General features: G+C 40.3%; 1 protein-coding gene across 2 annotated transcripts in view; it reads right to left on the reverse strand.

The window, feature by feature from the left end:
* Positions 1–310: 310 nt before the first annotated feature.
* tppp2 (tubulin polymerization-promoting protein family member 2) overlaps positions 311–20,884 on the reverse strand; it is a 41,813-nt gene continuing 21,239 nt past the window's right edge. The window contains exons 1-4 of one of the 2 annotated variants that reach the window (XM_061880389.1): positions 17,688–17,808; positions 13,698–13,889; positions 7,771–7,924; positions 311–3,500 (exon numbers count right to left, since the gene is read on the reverse strand). In XM_061880389.1, coding sequence (XP_061736373.1) covers positions 3,303–3,500; positions 7,771–7,924; positions 13,698–13,888 — 543 coding nt within the window. In that variant the 5' untranslated portion in view covers position 13,889; positions 17,688–17,808 and the 3' untranslated portion in view covers positions 311–3,302. Of the gene's footprint in view, positions 3,501–7,770; positions 7,925–13,697; positions 13,890–17,687; positions 17,809–20,884 lie in introns of those variants that run through there. The other variant, XM_061880388.1, reaches the window with a different exon arrangement.

A 20,884-nucleotide genomic window follows, 5' to 3' on the forward strand; every position in this document is an offset into this window, starting at 1 on the left:
GCCTTATGAGGTTAAAGATAATGGGTTTCACTATGTAAAGTGCATTGATTCTCTCGAGAAAAGTGCTATATAAATATAATTCACCTCACCGAGGCTCCACTTCTACAGTGTCTTCTCCCTGTCAGCCATTTTGTAGTTTTTAGCGCTTCCATAGCCAGTCTACTGACGGATATAAGTTCGAACTAAACATGTCATAACTTGGACTTTGGTGTGGTTTGTTTTCCCGTTGTGCAAATCGACTGTGTGAAGTTTTGCTGGCATTGTGGTGCGTGTTTGTTCTCTCGAAGTGCAGTCGAATTAGGACACAGCGTAAAGGTAAGAAATGAAGATTTATTTTATACTACAAAACAAACTAAGAACAGAAATACTTGCACAAAGGCACTAGAGACAAAGCCAACAGAACTAGCATGTGAGCTGGAAAGAACTAAAGATGCTAGCATGTGAGCTAGGGAAATAAACAAACAAAGAAATAGCGTGGAAGCTAACGTACACAAAGTCTTTACCACAAGCGGGGATAGCAACGTCACCTGTTGCATCAAATACAAATTAGACTGCGAGGACGAATGACAAAAAAAGGCAGGCTTAAATAGGGACAGAAATAAGGAGGCAGGTGCGCGTCAAAAACACAAGGTAGGTGACACTAATACATAACTATGACAACAGAACAAAACAGGAAGTGCCACCAGGAAATAAGGAAGACAAAATAACAGAACAAAACCAGAATATGCCATTATCCAAATAGCGGATCATGACAGACTGGACCGGACATGGTGTGGAAGTACTGACATCTTTTAATCATCACTCAAAAGGTATTACAAAAAACAAAGGGTATAAACAAAAGGCGCTCTCAGCGGAAATACAAAACTTGGCTATGAAAACAAAACTATAACTACAACGTAAACTATGGACATAAAACAAAACTTGCAAACTTTGGCATGAATAACGAAAACTTACTTGGAATGAGAAAGGGAGCATGGATCATCGGCATGGATAACAAGGGTGTATTTATAAACTGCAGGCTTAAATAGTGCTGTGGTGATTAACAGGTGCATGAGTCCAAGTGAATCAGGTGTGTGACATGACAGGTGAAAACTAATGAGTTGTCATGGTGACAAAAACAAACAAAAGTGCACAATGAGTCCAAAACCAAACAGAACATGATCCACAAAACATGACAAAACACTTCTTTTTATTAGAAATAGTAACGTGCATGTGCATGTACGGGCCAGTCTGCCCCACGATAAAAAGATAGAAGTAAAAAAGGAATTTATTGACTTTAACATAGGACAAAAATGTGTAAAACAGTGAATAAGTAATCAACATTGAAATGCAGGTAGTTATGGTACTACACAACACATAAAGATAAAAATTAAAATAGATTAAAATACAACACTTTATTGAAATACAGTTAGAACATCCAAGAATTTACCGTGGTGTGTTTCACCGTAGAGGGATGAGTATTAGGTCGCACACATTAAAGTACTACATGCTATACATTCATATTTAAAAATATGACATAATACTGGTGCAGATATAGGGTGGCTGCAAAGCTACTCGTGGTTTAAGTGTGACAATGCAGAGGAAATACACTCCATCTTATGTAGTCTGACTCCAGAGCCCACACAAAACTAAGGCGATGTTTATCAGCTCAGGCTGATAGTGGGAGGACCCAATGTACGTCAACACATACGCATCATGCGTTAAAGCTTTGTTCTGTGACCTTTTATGAAGATCATCATTACCATCCAGGGAGGAAGCATGCATGCACGCTCACATTTTGACCTTTTTCCTTAAAGGTGTTGAGTTCTAACTTGGTCATTTCTCTGAAGCAAAATCGGCCAGCTGACTTTTATTGAGGGAATGGCGAGTTAAATATTAAACTGATGCGGGTTATTTTTTACATTAATGATTAGGGAAATTCCACCAAATTTTTTTGCCATTTGCATCCCCACAAAATTCAAATTTAAATATGCACAATAAAATAAAATAAACTATTACCTTAAAGCAGGGTTTCCACAAACTACGGCCCGCGGGCAGGATACCGCCCCCCAGCGTTCGAAATACGGCCCCCGGGAAGTCCCAAGTTAAAAAAAAAAATTAAAAAATAAATAAATGTTTTTTTTAATTATTATTTTCTAAATCTGTCCTTTCTAGTCCATTTCCTACCGTCTCCCTAGCCACTAAGGCAAATATGCATTTTACCATCGATAACGTGACATGTGCACTCTTTGAGTCAATTAGTGCGCGAGGAATATATATATGTGTGTATGTGTGTGTGTGTGTGTGTGTGTGTGTGTGTGTGTGTGTGTGTGTGTGTACATATGTATATATATGTATGTTTCTATATAAATACATATATACACATACATATAAATACACATTTACATATAAACTCACATATACATATATATATATATAAATACACATTTACATATAAACTCACATATATATATATATATATATATATATATATATATATACATATATATATATATATATATATATATATATGTATGTGTGTGGGTTTGTATGTATATGTTAATATATATGTGTGTTTATATGTAAATGTGTATTTATATGTATATGTGTGTTTATATATGTATATATATATCCATCCATCCATTTTCTACCGCTTATTCCCTTTTGGGGTCACGGGGGGCGCTGGTGCCTATCTCAGCTACAATCGGGCGGAAGGCGGGGTACACCCTGGACAAGTCGCCACCTCATCGCAGGGCCAACACAGATAGACAGACAACATTCACACTCACATTCACACACTAGGGACCATTTAGTGTTGCCAATCAACCTATCCCCAGGTGCATGTCTTTGGAGGTGGGAGGAAGCCAGAGAACCCACGCATTCACGGGGAGAACATGCAAACTCCACACAGAAAGATCCCGAGCCTGGATTTGAACCCAGGACTGCAGGACCTTCGTATTGTGAGGCAGACGCACTAACCCCTCTGCCACCGTGAAGCCCGTATATGTATGTATGTGTGTGTGTGTATATATATATATATATATTTGTCCTCAAATCATTTCAATATTTAAAATTTGTTCGGATTCAAGTACAATTTCCAAGATACCTTTTTAAGTTTTGATACAAGATTTTTATGCACTTTTTTTTCTTCATTGTAAAAACTAAATCACAGGGTAAGTAGGAGCAATATGCTTTTAAACATTCCTATAATCAGGCACGAAGCAAAGCGCGTTTTCTCTGTTCACTAATGTGAGAGCTGCATATGTCACTCTAAAATATAGCGAGACCAAAGTCACGTTATTTTGATATCGTTCTGTAAATCTTCAGGATTGTGAATCCTTCACCTTTTCTTCGTAAGTGCCGCTGCCCTTGTAAGCCGCGACGTAGCCGCTTTTGTCGGGGATGTCCTGACGGCCGACCTTTCCCTTCCCTTTCCCCGAGTCATCGAATCTCTCCTTGTGTGTTCCCGTGTACTTGGTGGTGTCGGTCAGTCTGTCCACAGCCGCCACCTTTGCTGCTCTCTAACCAAACAAACACACAAAATATTGTTTGCTTATTGCATCTTTGCCTGTGTAAGTCAGACTTACCAAATGACAAAATCCATTGTGACAACCTGCACAATCTACCGTATTTTCTGGACTATAAGCCGCTACTTATTTTCCCCACGCTTTGCACCCGCGGCCATAATGTTTTGTATTCAAATCGTTTTCATTTAAAACCGACAGTGACACTGAAATAGGTGTGTTATTTTCTGTGCTAAAGCACCGTTTTTTGGATGAGTTCACTCACTGCAGGTGCTGCAGGCTGAAAACGTACTTCCTGTTTGGTGCCTTGAACCAGAAGTACACTATATTGCCAAAAGCATTTGACCACCTGCCTTGACTCACGTATGAACTTGAAGTTCTATCTATTGCAGCTATTACAGCTTCAACTCGACTGTCCACAAGGTTGCGGAGTGTGTTTATAGGAATTTTCCACAATTCTTCCAAGGCCTGGCTCCCAGTCTCCGTTCTAATTCATCCCAAGGGTGTTCTATCGGGTTCAGGTCAGGACTCTGTGCAGGCCAGTCAAGTTCATCCACACCAGACTCTGTCATCCATGCCTTTATGGACCTTGCTTTGTGCACTGGTGCATAGTCATGTTGGAAGAGGAAGAGGCCCGCTCCAAACTGTTCCCACACAATTGGGAGCATGGAGTTGTCCAAAATATTTTGGTATCCTGGAGCATTCAAAGTTCCTTTCACTGGAACTAAGGGGCCAAGCCCAACTCCTTAAAAAACAACCCCACACCACAATTCCTCCTCTACCAAGTTTCACACTACGCACAATGCAGTCCGAAATGTACCGTTCTCCTGGCAACCTCCAAATCCAGACACGTCCATCAGATTGCCGGATGGAAAAGTGTGATTCATCACTCCAGAGAACGCTTCTCCACTCCTCTAGAGTCGAGTGGTAACGTGCTTCAGACCACTGCCTCCGACACTTTGCATTGGACTTGGTGATGTATGGCTTAGATGCAGCTGCCCGGCCATGGAAACCCATTCCATGAAGCTCTCTGGGTACTGTACGTGGGCTAATTGGAAAGTCACATTAAGTTTGGAGCTCTGTAGCAACTGACTGTGCAGAAAGTCTTTGCACTATGCTCTTCAGCATCTGTTGACCCCTCTCTGTCAGTTTACGTGGCCTACCACTTGGTGGCTGAGTTGCTGTTGTTCCCAAACTCTTACATTTTCTTATAATGAAGCGGACAGTTGCACGCTGGAAATCACCGAGAGAGGCCCATTCTTTCACAAACGTTTGTGCTTGATTTTATACACCTGTGGCCGGGCCAAGTTATTAGGACACCAGATTGTAATCATTTGGATGGGTGGCCAAATACTTTTGGCAATATAGTGCATAACCATCCACAGCGTTTTTTGCGTGAAAGGATTATTCATTCATCACTCCAAGCAACGTTTGTAAGTTTCACCAACTCTTAAACAATTCATATTTACTCTCCCAGCTGTTTCTATATTAGGTTTAATTTTGTCTTGTTTGTGCAGCCCTTTGAGACATTCGATTTTCAGGGCTATATACTGTAAGTAAACATTGATTGATTGACTAAATCGCCCCATGTGATGTCTGTGGGAGTGTTTTCATCCATATTTGTTCGAGCTATCATAATGTAATGAAGCTGCCTTCGTTAACATTATTTAACTGTTTACAAGCACCTGTGTTAATATTATTAACTTACAATAGCATTATTTTTGTATTTCTAAGTTCTGAAAATGCACCGAAACGTCACTGCGGATTCATTGAGTTTTATTCGCTGATTGGGGAGCTAGTTTCCATAGCTTGTGGGTCCATGACAATGACTTCTGTTTTGTTTGAGCAGCCATTTTACTGCACTGTCGCTGTGACAATGACATCTGTTTTGTTTGATAAGCCATTTTCCTGAACTGTTCGGAAACAATTAGGTATGTAAATATACATTTAAAGCAGGGGTCTCAGACTTTATTTTGCAGCCCCCACCTTAATATGAAAGTTTAATGTTAGTGCGGCCCGCAAGTTTTATATGAATGGCGCTTGACAGCGTTGTGTTATTTGGGTCCAAAATGGCTCTTTCAACATTCTGGGTTGCCTACCCCTGCGTTGGTGGAAAAGCTGAAAATGAGTGAAATCAACAGAGACGTTGCCATGGAGACGAGGGTGTTCTTACGTGCCTGGCTGCAGTCACACTGCAACACCTGTCCGTCAGTAATAACGGTCCCCAATAACCTGGACCAATTCAAACCGTTATTATTATTTATTTTTTTATTGTTTAATTTGCATTGCCTCACACGCTGAACACTACATATATTTCTATATGACCCCGGATAACAATCCGGGAGCCGTCACTTTTTTGCGCTCTCTATCCAGGTACTATTATCCGCCGACCGCCATGTTGCTGTAGGGAGGAAAAGTGTAACGACACACATTCCGCATATAACATTATTCTCCGTGCGTGGGCTAAATACAAATATATTCCACAACTCCAAACTTTTTCAAAGCCTGCAGTGAAGAGAAAGGTTAGTGATGAGCAAAGACAATTCCAGGAAAAGTGGGGGATGCAATATTTCTTTGTTGAGCACAGGGGCACCCCGACGTGTCTTTGCACAGAGAAAGTTGCGGTGCACAAGGGATACAATTTGAAACGTAATTTTAGAACTACACATGCTGAGGAGTATGCAAAACAAATTTTAAGAAATCTTTTCTTGTGGCCCACCTTCACCAAGACTCTGCATCCAGTGACCCCCCCAGGTGAAGTGAGTTTGAGACATACTTGCCAACCCTCCCGGATTTTCTGGGAGACTCCCTAAATTCAGAGCCTCTCCCAAAAACCTCCCGGGACAAATTTTCTCCTGAAAATCTCCCGAAATTCAGGCGGAGCTGGAGGCCACGCCCCCTCCAGCTCCATGCGGACCTGAGTGAAGACAGCCTGTTTTCCCGTCCGCTTTCCCACAATATAAACAGCGTGTCTTCCAATGACGTTATAACTGTAGAATGATCGAGGGCGAGTTCTTGGTTTCTTATGTGGGTTTATTGTTAGGCAGTTTCATTAACGTCCTCCCAGCGTGGCAACAACACACAACAACAGCAGTCACGTTTTCGGCTACCAAAAAGCAGTTTGTCTGCCGTAAACAGCAATGTTGTGACACTCTTAAACAGGACAATATTGCCATCCACTGTGCATGCATATGTGACAACAACATCTACGGCTTTTATGGAGTGTAGTGCACAACTGCGCACACAACAAGGAGACGAAGCAGAAGAACGAGGAAGATACAGCTGTGGCGAAGCCGACGACGAGTAAGATGAAGAAATACGCTTGTAAGTTCCAAGCCGCAGCTGCGATTGGACCTGGATAGCCTCCCGGAAGAAGTAGTAGACTACCGAGTTCTTGGCAGTGAAGATCTTCCCCAGGAAGCAAAGATTGACTGGTTTTGGGCCATGCTAAGAAGAGATGGAAGATTCCAGACTCTAGTGCATATGATAAAAGCACTTTTGTGCGTGCCACACAACAATGCATCATCAGAGAGGGGGTTCAGCATGATTAGAAAAATAGTGACAGAGAATAGAACATGGATTGGACAATTCAACCCTTAACTCAACAATGAGTAGATGAGTGTTATGTGTGTGTATATGTGTAAATAAATGAACACTGAAATTCAAGTATTTCTTTTATTTATATATATATATATATATATATATATATATATATATATATATATATATATATATATATATATAAAATTCACTGAAAGTAAGGAATTTCTTATATATACCTGTATAATTGAAATACTTGACTTGGTGAATTCTAGCTGTAAATATACGCCTCCCCTCTTAACCACGCCCCGCCCCCTACCTCCCGAAATCTGAGGTCTCAAGGTTGGCAAGTATGCTGAGACCACTGATTTAAAGAATCTTTCAAACCGGTATATATCTTTGGCTTATGGTCTTCTGCGGCTAATATATGTAGAGATATTTATTTATTAGAAAAATGTTGTGGGTGCGGCTTAAATACTGGTACGTTTTTTTAGCCCAAAGAATACGGTAATGACATTCAATGCAAGCACTGCATCAAAAATATTCCGTTGGCAAACATAAGGATGCTCACTTTGAACGACATTGTCAAATAGATTCTCATTCAATATGTTTATTGTTGTGGTTTGCAGCTCCACTCACTGCATTATATGTATTGGTGTTAGAGGATTCTTCAGCTGTGTGAAGGATGCATGAGTGCGGTCTAAGCAATGACAATTAATGTACTCACAGTGATTCCGGCATTGGCGGGCTCCTTGCCAACAATCAGGCCGTAAATTAGCTGCAGCGCCTCCTCCTTGCTGGTTCCTTTGAAACGCTTGGGGGCCAGCTCAGTCAGGGCCAAGTTGAACTGCTCTAATGTGATTACGCGAGCTGATTTAGACCTGGGGAAACATGCAATGTTGCGGGTATTCACTTCCATTTTTTTGGATCAGCTTCAAAATGTAAAATGCACAAATAAGCAATCACATGTGTGCTCAAATTGTTGAATGTCTTATAGAAGGGGAAGAAGCAGTACTTGTCTGGTCGCACCGCTGTCCCATAATACAGTGTTTTTCAACCTTTCAACCCCATGAGAGACAAGTAGTAGGAAATGGACGGATGGACGGTAAATAAACATTTTCAAAATATGTCTGTGTAAATAACCAATTTAACAATCTATATGTCTGCGACTTAAAGACCAGTGCGGTTAATCTACGGAAAAATATTGTTGTCATGATCCGTTGTGTTTTTCAACCTTTCAACCCCATGAGAGACAAGTGGTAGAAAATGGACGGATGGACGGTAAATAAACATTTTCAAAATATGTCTGTGTAAATAACCAATTTAACAATGTATATGTCTGCGACTTAAAGACCAGTGCGGTTAATCTACGGAAAAATATTGTTGTCATGATCCGTTGTGTTTTTCAACCTTTCAACCCCATGAGAGACAAGTGGTGGTAAATGGACGGATGGACGGTAAATAAACATTTTCAAAATATGTCTGTGTAAATAACCAATTTAACAATGTATATGTCTGCGACTTAAAGACCAGTGCGGTTAATCTACGGAAAAATATTGTTGTCATGATCCGTTGTGTTTTTCAACCTTTCAACCCCATGAGAGACAAGTGGTGGTAAATGGACGGATGGACGGTAAATAAACATTTTCAAAATATGTCTTTGTAAATAACCAATTTAACAATGTATATGTCTGCGACTTAAAGACCAGTGCGGTTAATCTACGGAAAAATATTGTTGTCATGATCCGTTGTGTTTTTCAACCTTTCAACCCCATGAGAGACAAGTGGTAGAAATTGGACGGATGGACGGTAAATAAACATTTTCAAAATATGTCTGTGTAAATAACCAATTTAACAATGTATATGTCTGCGACTTAAAGACCAGTGCGGTTAATCTACGGAAAAATATTGTTGTCATGATCCGTTGTGTTTTTCAACCTTTCAACCCCATGAGAGACAAGTGGTAGGAAATGGACGGATGGACGGTAAATAAACATTTTCAAAATATGTCCGTGTAAATAACCAATTTAACAATGTATATGTCTGCGGCTTAAAGACCAGTGCGGTTAATCTACGGAAAAATATTGTTGTCATGATCCGTTGTGTTTTTCAACCTTTCAACCCCATGAGAGACAAGTGGTAGAAAATGGACAGATGGACAGGAAATAAACATTTTCAAAATATGTCTGTGTAAATAACCAATTTAACAATGTATATGTCTGCGACTTAAAGACCAGTGCGGTTAATCTACGGAAAAATATTGTTGTCATGATCCGTTGTGTTTTTCAACCTTTCAACCCCATGAGAGACAAGTGGTGGAAAATGGACGGATGGACGGTAAATAAACATTTTCAAAATATGTCTGTGTAAATAACGAATTTAACAATGTATATGTCTGCGGCTTAAAGACCAGTGCGGTTAATCAACGGAAAAATATTGTTGTCATGATCCGTTGTGTTTTTCAACCTTTCAACCCCATGAGAGACAAGTGGTAGGAAATGGACGGATGGACGGTAAATAAACATTTTCAAAATATGTCTGTGTAAATAACCAATTTAACAATGTATATGTCTGCGACTTAAAGACCAGTGCGGTTAATCTACGGAAAAATATTGTTGTCATGATCCGTTGTGTCTTTCAACCTTTCAACCCCATGAGAGACAAGTGGTGGTAAATGGACGGATGGACGGTAAATAAACATTTTCAAAATATGTCTTTGTAAATAACCAATTTAACAATGTATATGTCTGCGACTTAAAGACCAGTGCGGTTAATCTACGGAAAAATATTGTTGTCATGATCCGTTGTGTTTTTCAACCTTTCAACCCCATGAGAGACAAGTGGTAGAAATTGGACGGATGGACGGTAAATAAACATTTTCAAAATATGTCTGTGTAAATAACCAATTTAACAATGTATATGTCTGCGACTTAAAGACCAGTGCGGTTAATCTACGGAAAAATATTGTTGTCATGATCCGTTGTGTTTTTCAACCTTTCAACCCCATGAGAGACAAGTGGTAGGAAATGGACGGATGGACGGTAAATAAACATTTTCAAAATATGTCCGTGTAAATAACCAATTTAACAATGTATATGTCTGCGGCTTAAAGACCAGTGCGGTTAATCTACGGAAAAATATTGTTGTCATGATCCGTTGTGTTTTTCAACCTTTCAACCCCATGAGAGACAAGTGGTAGAAAATGGACAGATGGACAGGAAATAAACATTTTCAAAATATGTCTGTGTAAATAACCAATTTAACAATGTATATGTCTGCGACTTAAAGACCAGTGCGGTTAATCTACGGAAAAATATTGTTGTCATGATCCGTTGTGTTTTTCAACCTTTCAACCCCATGAGAGACAAGTGGTGGAAAATGGACGGATGGACGGTAAATAAACATTTTCAAAATATGTCTGTGTAAATAACGAATTTAACAATGTATATGTCTGCGGCTTAAAGACCAGTGCGGTTAATCAACGGAAAAATATTGTTGTCATGATCCGTTGTGTTTTTCAACCTTTCAACCCCATGAGAGACAAGTGGTAGGAAATGGACGGATGGACGGTAAATAAACATTTTCAAAATATGTCTGTGTAAATAACCAATTTAACAATGTATATGTCTGCGACTTAAAGACCAGTGCGGTTAATCTACGGAAAAATATTGTTGTCATGATCCGTTGTGTCTTTCAACCTTTCAACCCCATGAGAGACAAGTGGTAGAAAATGGACGGATGGACGGTAAATAAACATTTTCAAAATATGTCTGTGTAAATAACCAATTTAACAATCTATATGTCTGCGACTTAAAGACCAGTGCGGTTAATCTACGGAAAAATATTGTTGTCATGATCCGTTGTGTTTTTCAACCTTTCAACCCCATGAGAGACAAGTGGTAGAAAAATGGACGGATGGACGGTAAATAAACATTTTCAAAATATGTCTGTGTAAATAACCAATTTAACAATGTATATGTCTGCGACTTAAAGACCAGTGCGGTTAATCTACGGAAAAATATTGTTGTCATGATCCGTTGTGTTTTTCAACCTTTCAACCCCATAAGAGACAAGTGGTAGGAAATGGACGGATGGACGGTAAATAAACATTTTCAAAATATGTCTGTGTAAATAACCAATTTAACAATGTATATGTCTGCGGCTTAAAGACCAGTGCGGTTAATCTACGGAAAAATATTGTTGTCATGATCCGTTGTGTTTTTCAACCTTTCAACCCCATGAGAGACAAGTGGTAGAAAATGGACAGATGGACAGGAAATAAACATTTTCAAAATATGTCTGTGTAAATAACCAATTTAACAATGTATATGTCTGCGACTTAAAGACCAGTGCGGTTAATCTACGGAAAAATATTGTTGTCGTGATCCGTTGTGTTTTTCAACCTTTCAACCCCATGAGAGACAAGTGGTGGTAAATAGACGGATGGACGGTAAATAAACATTTTCAAAATATGTCTGTGTAAATAACCAATTTAACAATGTATATGTCTGCGACTTAAATACCAGTGCGGTTAATCTACAGAAAAATATTGTTGTCATGATCCGTTGTGTTTTTCAACCTTTCAACCCCATGAGAGACAAGTGGTAGAAAATGGACGGATGGACAGTAAATAAACATTTTCAAAATATGTCTGTGTAAATAACCAATTTAACAATCTATATGTCCGCGACTTAAAGACCAGTGCGGTTAATCCACGGAAAAATATTGTTGTCATGATCCATTGTGTTTTTCAACCTTTCAACCCCATGAGAGACAAGTGGTGGTAAATGGACGGATGGACGGTAAATAAACATTTTCAAAATATGTCTGTGTAAATAACCAATTTAACAATGTATATGTCTGCGACTTAAAGACCAGTGCGGTTAATCTATGGAAAAATATCGTTGTCATGATCCGTTGTGTTTTTCAACCTTTCAACCCCATGAGAGACAAGTGGTGGAAAATGGACGGATGGACGGTAAATAAACATTTTCAAAATCTGTCTGCGTAAATAACCAATTTAACAATGTATATGTCTGCGGCTTAAAGACCAGTGCGGTTAATCTACGGAAAAATATTGTTGTCATGATCCGTTGTGTTTTTCAACCTTTCAACCCCATGAGAGACAAGTGGTAGGAAATGGACGGATGGACGGTAAATAAACATTTTCAAAATATGTCTGCGTAAATAACCAATTTAACAATGTATATGTCTGCGGCTTAAAGACCAGTGCGGTTAATCTACGGAAAAATATTGTTGTCATGATCCGTTGTGTTTTTCAACCTTTCAACCCCATGAGAGACAAGTGGTAGGAAATGGACGGATGGACGGTAAATAAACATTTTCAAAATATGTCTGTGTAAATAACCAATTTAACAATGTATATGTCTGCGACTTAAAGACCAGTGCGGTTAATCTACGGAAAAATATTGTTGTCGTGATCCGTTGTGTTTTTCAACCTTTCAACCCCATGAGAGACAAGTGGTGGAAAATGGACGGATGGACGGTAAATAAACATTTTCAAAATATGTCTGTGTAAATAACCAATTTAACAATGTATATGTCCGCGACTTAAAGACCAGTGCGGTTAATCTACGGAAAAACATTGTTGTCGTGATCCGTTGTGTTTTTCAACCTTTCAACCCCATGAGAGACAAGTGGTAGAAAATGGACGGATGGACGGTAAATAAACATTTTCAAAATATGTCTGTGTAAATAACCAATTTAACAATGTATATGTCTGCGACTTAAAGACCAGTGCGGTTAATCTACGGAAAAATATTGTTGTCATGATCCGTTGTGTTTTTCAACCTTTCAACCCCATGAGAGACAAGTGGTAGGAAATGGACGGATGGACGGTAAATAAACATTTTCAAAATATGTCTGTGTAAATAACCAATTTAACAATGTATATTTCTGCAACTTAAAGACCAGTGCGGTTCATCTACGGAAAAATATTGTTGTCATGATCCGTTGTGTTTTTCAACCTTTCAACCCCATGAGAGACAAGTGGTAGGAAATGGACGGATGGACGGTAAATAAACATTTTCAAAATATGTCTGTGTAAATAACCAATTTAACAATGTATATGTCTGCGACTTAAAGACCAGTGCGGTTAATCTACGGAAAAATATTGTTGTCATGATCCGTTGCCCAGATCATGATTTATTTTAGTTTGACACCCTAGTTCTGTTTTCAGCATCCATGGATTTGTGTTTCTTAGTTGCCATGGGTGCTGATTATTTTCTCCTGCCTCTGATTAGTGTTCGTGACGCTCACTTATTTTTTCCTGCTTTTTGCCACACAGTCTGGCTGTCTTGTTTGCGCTATGCAAATAGTTATGTGGGATTTATTCTTTGATTCCTGCTTCTATGCTAAGTTTTCCCGTTAGCTATTTCCTTAGCTTCTCGTGCAATCCGGCAAAACGATCCGTGCATTAACACGTGACCCCGACGTGACAATTTTTTCCTTCTAAAATTTAGTGAGTGCGGCTTATAACTGTGCGCTTTATAGTCTGGTAAATTCGGGTACTACTATATATCTGCAAAAGCCTCATCCCAAAAATAATGCACGGTAATAGTTGTGCAAAAATGTGATGCCACAATCTGCATAGTTTGACATGCGAAACATGGTGTGCTTAACTAAGATCATTACTTGACTTTGCTGAAGACAATGTCGACGTCTGTGGTGGTGACGTTCTTGCCGTCGATGATGTTGCAGTCCTTGCACAACTTTGCAAAGTTCTTGCCGTGCATCTCCTTCCCCGTCGCCTTGGTGTCACCATGGACGGCAAACTTCTGGAAGGACATCGCCACCTCGGCGGCAGACACAGAGCCCTCGGCCATGCTGAAAAAACATACCGATATTTTAGTACCGGTACCAAAATGATTTTGATAATTTTCCGTACTTTTCCAAATAAAGGGGACTACAAAAAAAATTGCATTATTGGCTTTATTTTAACAAAAAAACTTAGGGTAGATTAAACATTTGTTTATTATTGCAAGTTTGTCCTTAAATAAAATATTGAACATACTGGACAATTTGTCCTTTATTAGTAAGTAAACAAACAAAGGCTCCTAATTAGAGCCTTTGTCACCGATTCTGTTCAGAACTTTTATGGACAGAATTTCTAGGCACAGTCAAGGCGTTGAGGGGTTCCGGTTTGGTGACCGCAGGATTAGGTCTCTGCTTTTTGCAGATGATGTGGTCCTGATGGCTTCATCTGACCGGGATCTTCAGCTCTTACTGGATCGGTTCGCAGCCGAGTGTGAAGCGACCGGAATGAGAATCAGCACCTCCAAGTCCGAGTCCATGGTTCTCGCCCGGAAAAGGGTGGAGTGCCATCTCCGGGTTGGGGAGGAGACCCTGCCCCAAGTGGAGGAGTTCAAGTACCTAGGAGTCTTGTTCACGAGTGAGGGAAAAGTGGATCGTGAGATCGACAGGCGGATCGGTGCGGCGTCTTCAGTAATGCGGACGTTGTTTCGATCCGTTGTGGTGAAGAAGGAGCTGAGCCGGAAGGCAAAGCTCTCAATTTACCGGTCGATCTACGTTCCCATCCTCACCTATGGTCATGAGCTTTGGGTCATGACCGAAAGGATAAGATCACGGGTACAAGCGGCCGAAATGAGTTTCCTCCGCCGTGTGGCGGGTCTCTCCCTTAGAGATAGGGTGAGAAGCTCTGCCATCCGGGAGGAACTCAAAGTAAAGCTGCTGATCCTTCACATGGAGAGGAGCCAGATGAGGTGGTTCGGGCATCTGGTCAGGATGCCACCCGAACGCCTCCCTAGGGAGGTGTGTAGGGCACGTCCAACCGGTAGGAAGCCACGGGAAAGACCCAGGACACGTTGGGAAGACTATGTCTCCCGGCTGGCCTGGGAACGCCTCGGGATCCCCGGGGAAGAGCTAGACGAAGTGGCTGGGGAAAGGGAAGTCTGGGTTTCCCTGCTTAGGTTGTTGCCCCCGCGACCCGACCTCGGATAAGCGGAAGAAGATGGATGGAGGGATGGATGGACATATTGTGTCATTTATCATTCTATTATTTGTCAACATTATTAAGGACACGTGGCAGAAAATGAATTATTAATCTACCTGTTCATTTACTGTTAATATTTCTTTTAACATGTTCTGTCTACACTTCTGTTAAAATGTAATAGTCACTTATTCTTCTGTTGTTTGATATTTTACATTAGTTTTGGATGATACCACAAATTTGGGCATCAATCAATAGCAAGTCGTTACAGGCGGACCGGTACGTTTCAGAGGCGGTGTAGTCATACTCGCCAACCTTGAGACCTCCGAATTCGGGAAATGGGTTGGAGGGGGCGGGGTTTGGTGGTAGTGGGGGTGTATATGTCAGGCTTGCCCCTGTCAGTTTGTTTGTGTTTTAGTTTTTTCCTCTGTGTGTAGTATTTCCTGTCAGCGCTCTTATTTTGCCTGTTTCCTGTGTTTCTCACTGGGCGATGTTTCCCCTCAGCTGTGGCTGATTGGCACCTGGCCGCACCTGGTGTCAATCAGCCCACTCCTATTTAGACCAGTCTTCCCAATCCAATCTGGGGTGGATTGTCGTGGCTACCTGTCGTGTCGTATCATACCGTGTCAATGCAGCGTTGCGGTAAGCTATATTTGATAGCGGTTTGTAGCTTGTTGTCTTTTGTTCCCTGCTTCCAAGTTTGTTTTCTTGTTATAAGTACGACTTCTGTTTCTTGCTCGATACCTGCTAGCTTCCACGCTAGGCGTTTTTTGTTTGTTATCCGCCTCGTGCATGCTTTTTGTTGTACCCTTTGTTTTTGTCTTAGTGTTTTACATTAAATCATGTTTTCCTGCAAAATGCCTCCCTCCTTCTCTGCATCTTGGGGTTTGGCACCAACAAAATGTGACAGTTTATTGTAGCGTCCTGGAAGAGTTAGTGCTGCAAAGGGTTCTGGGTATTTGTTCTGTTGTGTTTATGCTGTGTTACGGTGCGAATGTTCTCCCGAAATGTGTTTGTCATCCTTGTTTGGTGTGGGTTCACAGTGTGGCGCATATTTGTAACAGTGTTAAAGTTATTTGTACGGCCACCCTCAGTGTGACCTGTATGGCTGTTGACCAAGTATGCTTGGCATTCACTTGTGTGTGTATAAAAGCCGCGTATATTGTGTGACTGAGCCGACACGCTGCTTGTATGGAGGAAAAGCGGAGGTTACGACATGTTGTAGAGGACGATAAAGGCAGTGCCTTTAAGGCACGCCCCCGTTATTGTTGTCCGAGTGGAAATGGGGAGAAATTCGGGAAAATGGTTGCCCCGGGAGATTTTCAGGAGGGGGACTGAAATTCGGGAGTCAAAAAAACAGATTTGCTTCTGCAGCACAATACTGGTGCCGTAGTTGTAGGAGATGTCCCAAAACATCATCAAGACTCCAGACACAACCCGAAAATGGCAGAAAATGCATTATTTTGGAAACGTTTGTTCTGCTAAAATGTCGTAAGAGGCTATGCAAAAATAAAAAATAAAACGGATTTGCTTCATCAGCGCAATATTGGTGCTGTAGTTTCAGGAGCTGTCTCAAAACATCATCAGGCGTCCCGACAAAACCCGAAAATGGCCGAAAAATAATATTTTTGGAAAACTTTTTTTTGCTAAAATGTCGTAAGGGGGGACCCTTATGCAAAAATTCAAAAAAACGGATTTGCTTCAACAGCACAATCCTGGTGCTGTAGTTGCAGGAGGTGTCTCAAAACATCATCAGGAGTCCCGACAAAACCCGAAAATGGCAAAAAATTATATTTATGTAAAACTTTTTTTTGCTTAAATGATCTTGAGGGGGGACCCTTATGCAAAAATTCCAAAAAATGGATTTGCTTCAGCAGCACAATACTGGTGCTCTAGTTGTAGGAGATGTCTCAAAACGTATTAGGAGTCCTTGACAAAACCTGAAAATGGCAGAAAATGCATATTTTTGGAAAACATTTTTTTGCTAAAAAAAAGTTCAAAAAATTCAAAAAAACAGATTTGCTTCAGCAGGTAAATCGGGAGGGTTGGCAAGTATGGGTGTAGTACCACATATGATTCATTAGTATCGCGGTACTATACTAATACCGATATAACGTAGAACCCAATATTTTGTCATCTTAATCAGCCCGAGTGAACATTTTTTTTTGTTTTCCTTCACAAACTCTCGGACAAAATGATTCAACATCCATCACGGTTTGGGGTCAGTCTCACTCAAGCTGAGCTCGGGCCAGCTTAATTCAATCAAGTCCATTTACAAATGGCCACTCTGCAGGGCTGAGCAAACAAGGTCATTTACATCCTCTTTGCTGCTGTCACAGTTGAAGAATACGGCCGAGAATACGCCACTTTCTCCTTTGTCTTGCTGTTTTGCTTATGCATTTTATATCGGACAATCTTTGAATAATTCAGCGACCATAAAACCCCTGTTAGAGCCTTGCTTTGTTTGCACAACGGTTTTCAATAAAAACTGGTCAATGGCGTCTATAGCCACATGGAGTAAAAAAAAGTATTTACTTCAACCTATCTTGTTGTTTTTAAGTTTGCAAAAGCAAGCTCAAATAAGCTATTTCTTCTACACTAATCAAAACAGATCATAGCATCAGTTGTATTAGCTGCAACCGGTAGAAAAGGAAAGCTGCAAAGACAGAGTTTACCTGCAATGGGCTGCAGGATGATCGCAGGTGGAAATATTCAGAAAAATCCCTGATTTGCTCACGGCTGCTCGATCTTCCTGTTCTCCTCCTTCTTCCCCCCCCCCCGTCTCTCCACTTCCTCTCCTCCTCCCCTCTCCCCCCGGCCACTCCCAGGCTTCCTAGCTGTGACGACACAGAAGCAGATGCAGACATAAGCAGCAGGAGGGGGAGAGAGTACCAGCCAGAGCCATCAATGACATCATGGCCACTCAGCTGCTGTGTTTGCTCTTATTATAACTGATTAGCATATTATATACAAAAAAAAAACTCACGTACCATCACAGATGCTGGCTTTTGAACTTTCCGCATAAACCAATCCTGGATGGTTCTTTTCCTCTTTGTTCCGGAGGACACGACAAAAACAATTTGAAATGTGGACTCGTGAGACCACAGAACAGTTTTCCACTTTGCATCAGTCCATCTTAGATGAGTTCGAAGCCCAGTGAAGCTGGCGGCGTTTCTGGGTGTTGTTGATAAATGGCTTTCGGTTTGCATAGTAGAGTTTTAACTTGCACTTACAGATGTAGGGACCAACTGAAGTTATTGACAATGGTTTCCTCAAGTGTTCCTGAGCCCATGTGGTGATATCCTTCACACACTGATGTCGTTTTTTTATGCAGTACCGCCTGAGGGATCGAAGGTCCGTGATATCATAGCTTACGTGCAGTAATTCCTCCAGATTCTCTGAACATTTTGACGATATTACGGACCAGGGATGGTGAAATCTCTAAATTCCTTGCAATAGCACGTTGAGAAATGTTGTTTTTAAACTGTTCGACAATTTGCTCACGCATTTGTTCTCAAAGTGGTGACCCTTGTTTGGGAATGACTGTTCATTTCATGGAAGCTACTTTTATACCCAATCATGGCATCCACCTGTTTCCAATTAGCCTGTTCACCAGTGGGATGTTCCAAATAAGTGTTTGATGAGCATTCCTCAACTTTCTCAGTCTTTTTTGACACTCTTGTTAGCTTTTTTGAAACATGTAGCAGGCATCAAATTCCAAATGACCTATATTTGCAAAAAAATAACAAAGTTTACAAGTTCGAACGTTAAGTATCTCGGTTTTGCAGTCTATTCAACTGGATAATGGTTAAAAAGGATATGCAAATAATTGTATTCTGTTTTTATTTACCACTTACACAACGTGCCGACTTCACTGATTTTGGGTTTCGTATGTTGGTGTCAATAGTTAAAATAATTTAGTTCTTTTAACTATCGTGCTATGTAGTCTTCGCGTTGGTCGCCATACGTGTGTCCATTCTGCACATGTGACTTTGTCTATTTCTGCAACAGACGTCCTCTTGTTTGGATGCAATGAGAGCGACACTTGAAAGAACAAAGGGTTCTAACAATGGCGCTGACACATAAATCGAACTGCTTCATGAAGGTTCAGCTCAGCACTCATGCACAGTAGATAAATAATGTAACCGAAATATTAGACATTTGGTATGATACAGTGTAAAGTGGTCCATATGACGGGCTGACTAATATTTTGTGTTTTGTTTTCCATTTCCTTTCTAGTGCTCTTGTTTTCTAGAATGTTACTCCTTGTTTCGGATGTCAGACTGCATGTTTACGTCTGCTCAGAGAAATGGTTCCTCACCTGTACCTGATTGGCAATCAGGAGGCTGACCTGGCTCTGTTTGCCGATGCAGAGGAGTCTTGGCTATCAAATTCAGGAATTTTGTTGGCATCGACCAAATTTCAGTGGTACTACCATGTATTCGATTCACCTGAAATCAAATATTGCCAAATGACGATACCGATTTTGGCTAGTTCAGACAAGCAGTCAAGCGGCGTTTGAGTCAGGTTACCTCTATATAATGTTGCTATTTTCTAGACCAATACAACAAGTGTGCCTGATAGAAATGATTAGAATATAGGGTAAGGTTGCACTTTTCAAACAGCGCTAGCTTGATGCTAAACTTTTTTTCGCTAAAATGTCGTAAGGGGGACCTTATGCAAAAATTAAAAAAAACGGATTTGCTTCAGCAGCACAATACTGTTGCTGTAGTTGTAGGAGATGTCTCAAAACATAATCTGGAGTCCCGACAAAACCCGAAAATGTTAGGAAATAAATATTTTTGGAAAACTTTTTTTCGCTAAAAAAAGTTCAAAATATTCAAAAAAAACATTTTTTTTTCAACAGCACAATACTGGTGATGTGGTTGGAGGAGATGTCTCAAAATGTCATCAAGACGCCCGACAAAACCCGAAAATGGCAAAAAAAAAATGTATTTTTGGAAAACTTTTTTTTGCTAAAATGACGTAAGGGGGAGGACCCTTATGCAAAAATTCAAAAAACTGGATTTGTTTTAGCAGCACAATACTGGTGCTGTAGTTGTAGGAGATGTCTCAAAACGTCATCAAGCCTCCCGACACAACCCGAAAATGGCAGAAAATGCGTATTTTTGGAAAACTTTTTTTCGCATAAAAAAAGTTCAAAAAAACGGATTTGCTTCAGCACCACAATACTGGTGCTGTATTTGTAGGAGATGTCTCAAAACGTCATCAGGAGTCCCATTAAAACACAAAAATGTTAGAAAATATTTTAAGAAAAAATGTTTTTCGCTAAAATGTCGTAAGGGGGGACCCTTATGCAAAAATTCAAAAAAACGGATTTGCTTCATTAGCACAATACTGGTGTTGTAAGTGTAGGAAATGCCTCGAATCATCATCAGGAGTCGCGACAAAACCCCGAAAATGGCAGAAAATGCATATTTTTGTAAAACTTTTAATCGCTAAAAAAAGTTCAAAAAAATTCAAAAACACTGATTTGTGGGGGGAGGACCCTTATGCAAAAATGCAAAAGAAAAAACAGATTTGCTTCATCAGCACAATTTTTCACTTAAAAAAACTTCAAAAAATTAAAAAAAACACAGATTTGCTTCAGCAGCCCAATCCTGGTGCTGTAGTTACAGGAGATGTCTCAAAACGTCATCAGGAGTCCCAACAAAACCCGAAAATGGCAGAAAATGCATATTTTTGGAAAACATTTTCGCTAAAATGACGTAAGGGGGAGGACCCTTATGCAAAAATTCAAAAAAATGGATTTGTTTTAGCAACACAATACTGGTGCTGTAGTTGTAGGAGATGTCTCAAAACGTCATCAAGCCTCCCGACACAACCCGAAAATGGCAGAAAATGCGTATTT

This window comes from Nerophis ophidion, linkage group LG20, assembly GCF_033978795.1.
Source record: "Nerophis ophidion isolate RoL-2023_Sa linkage group LG20, RoL_Noph_v1.0, whole genome shotgun sequence".
Taxonomy (NCBI): domain Eukaryota; kingdom Metazoa; phylum Chordata; class Actinopteri; order Syngnathiformes; family Syngnathidae; genus Nerophis; species Nerophis ophidion.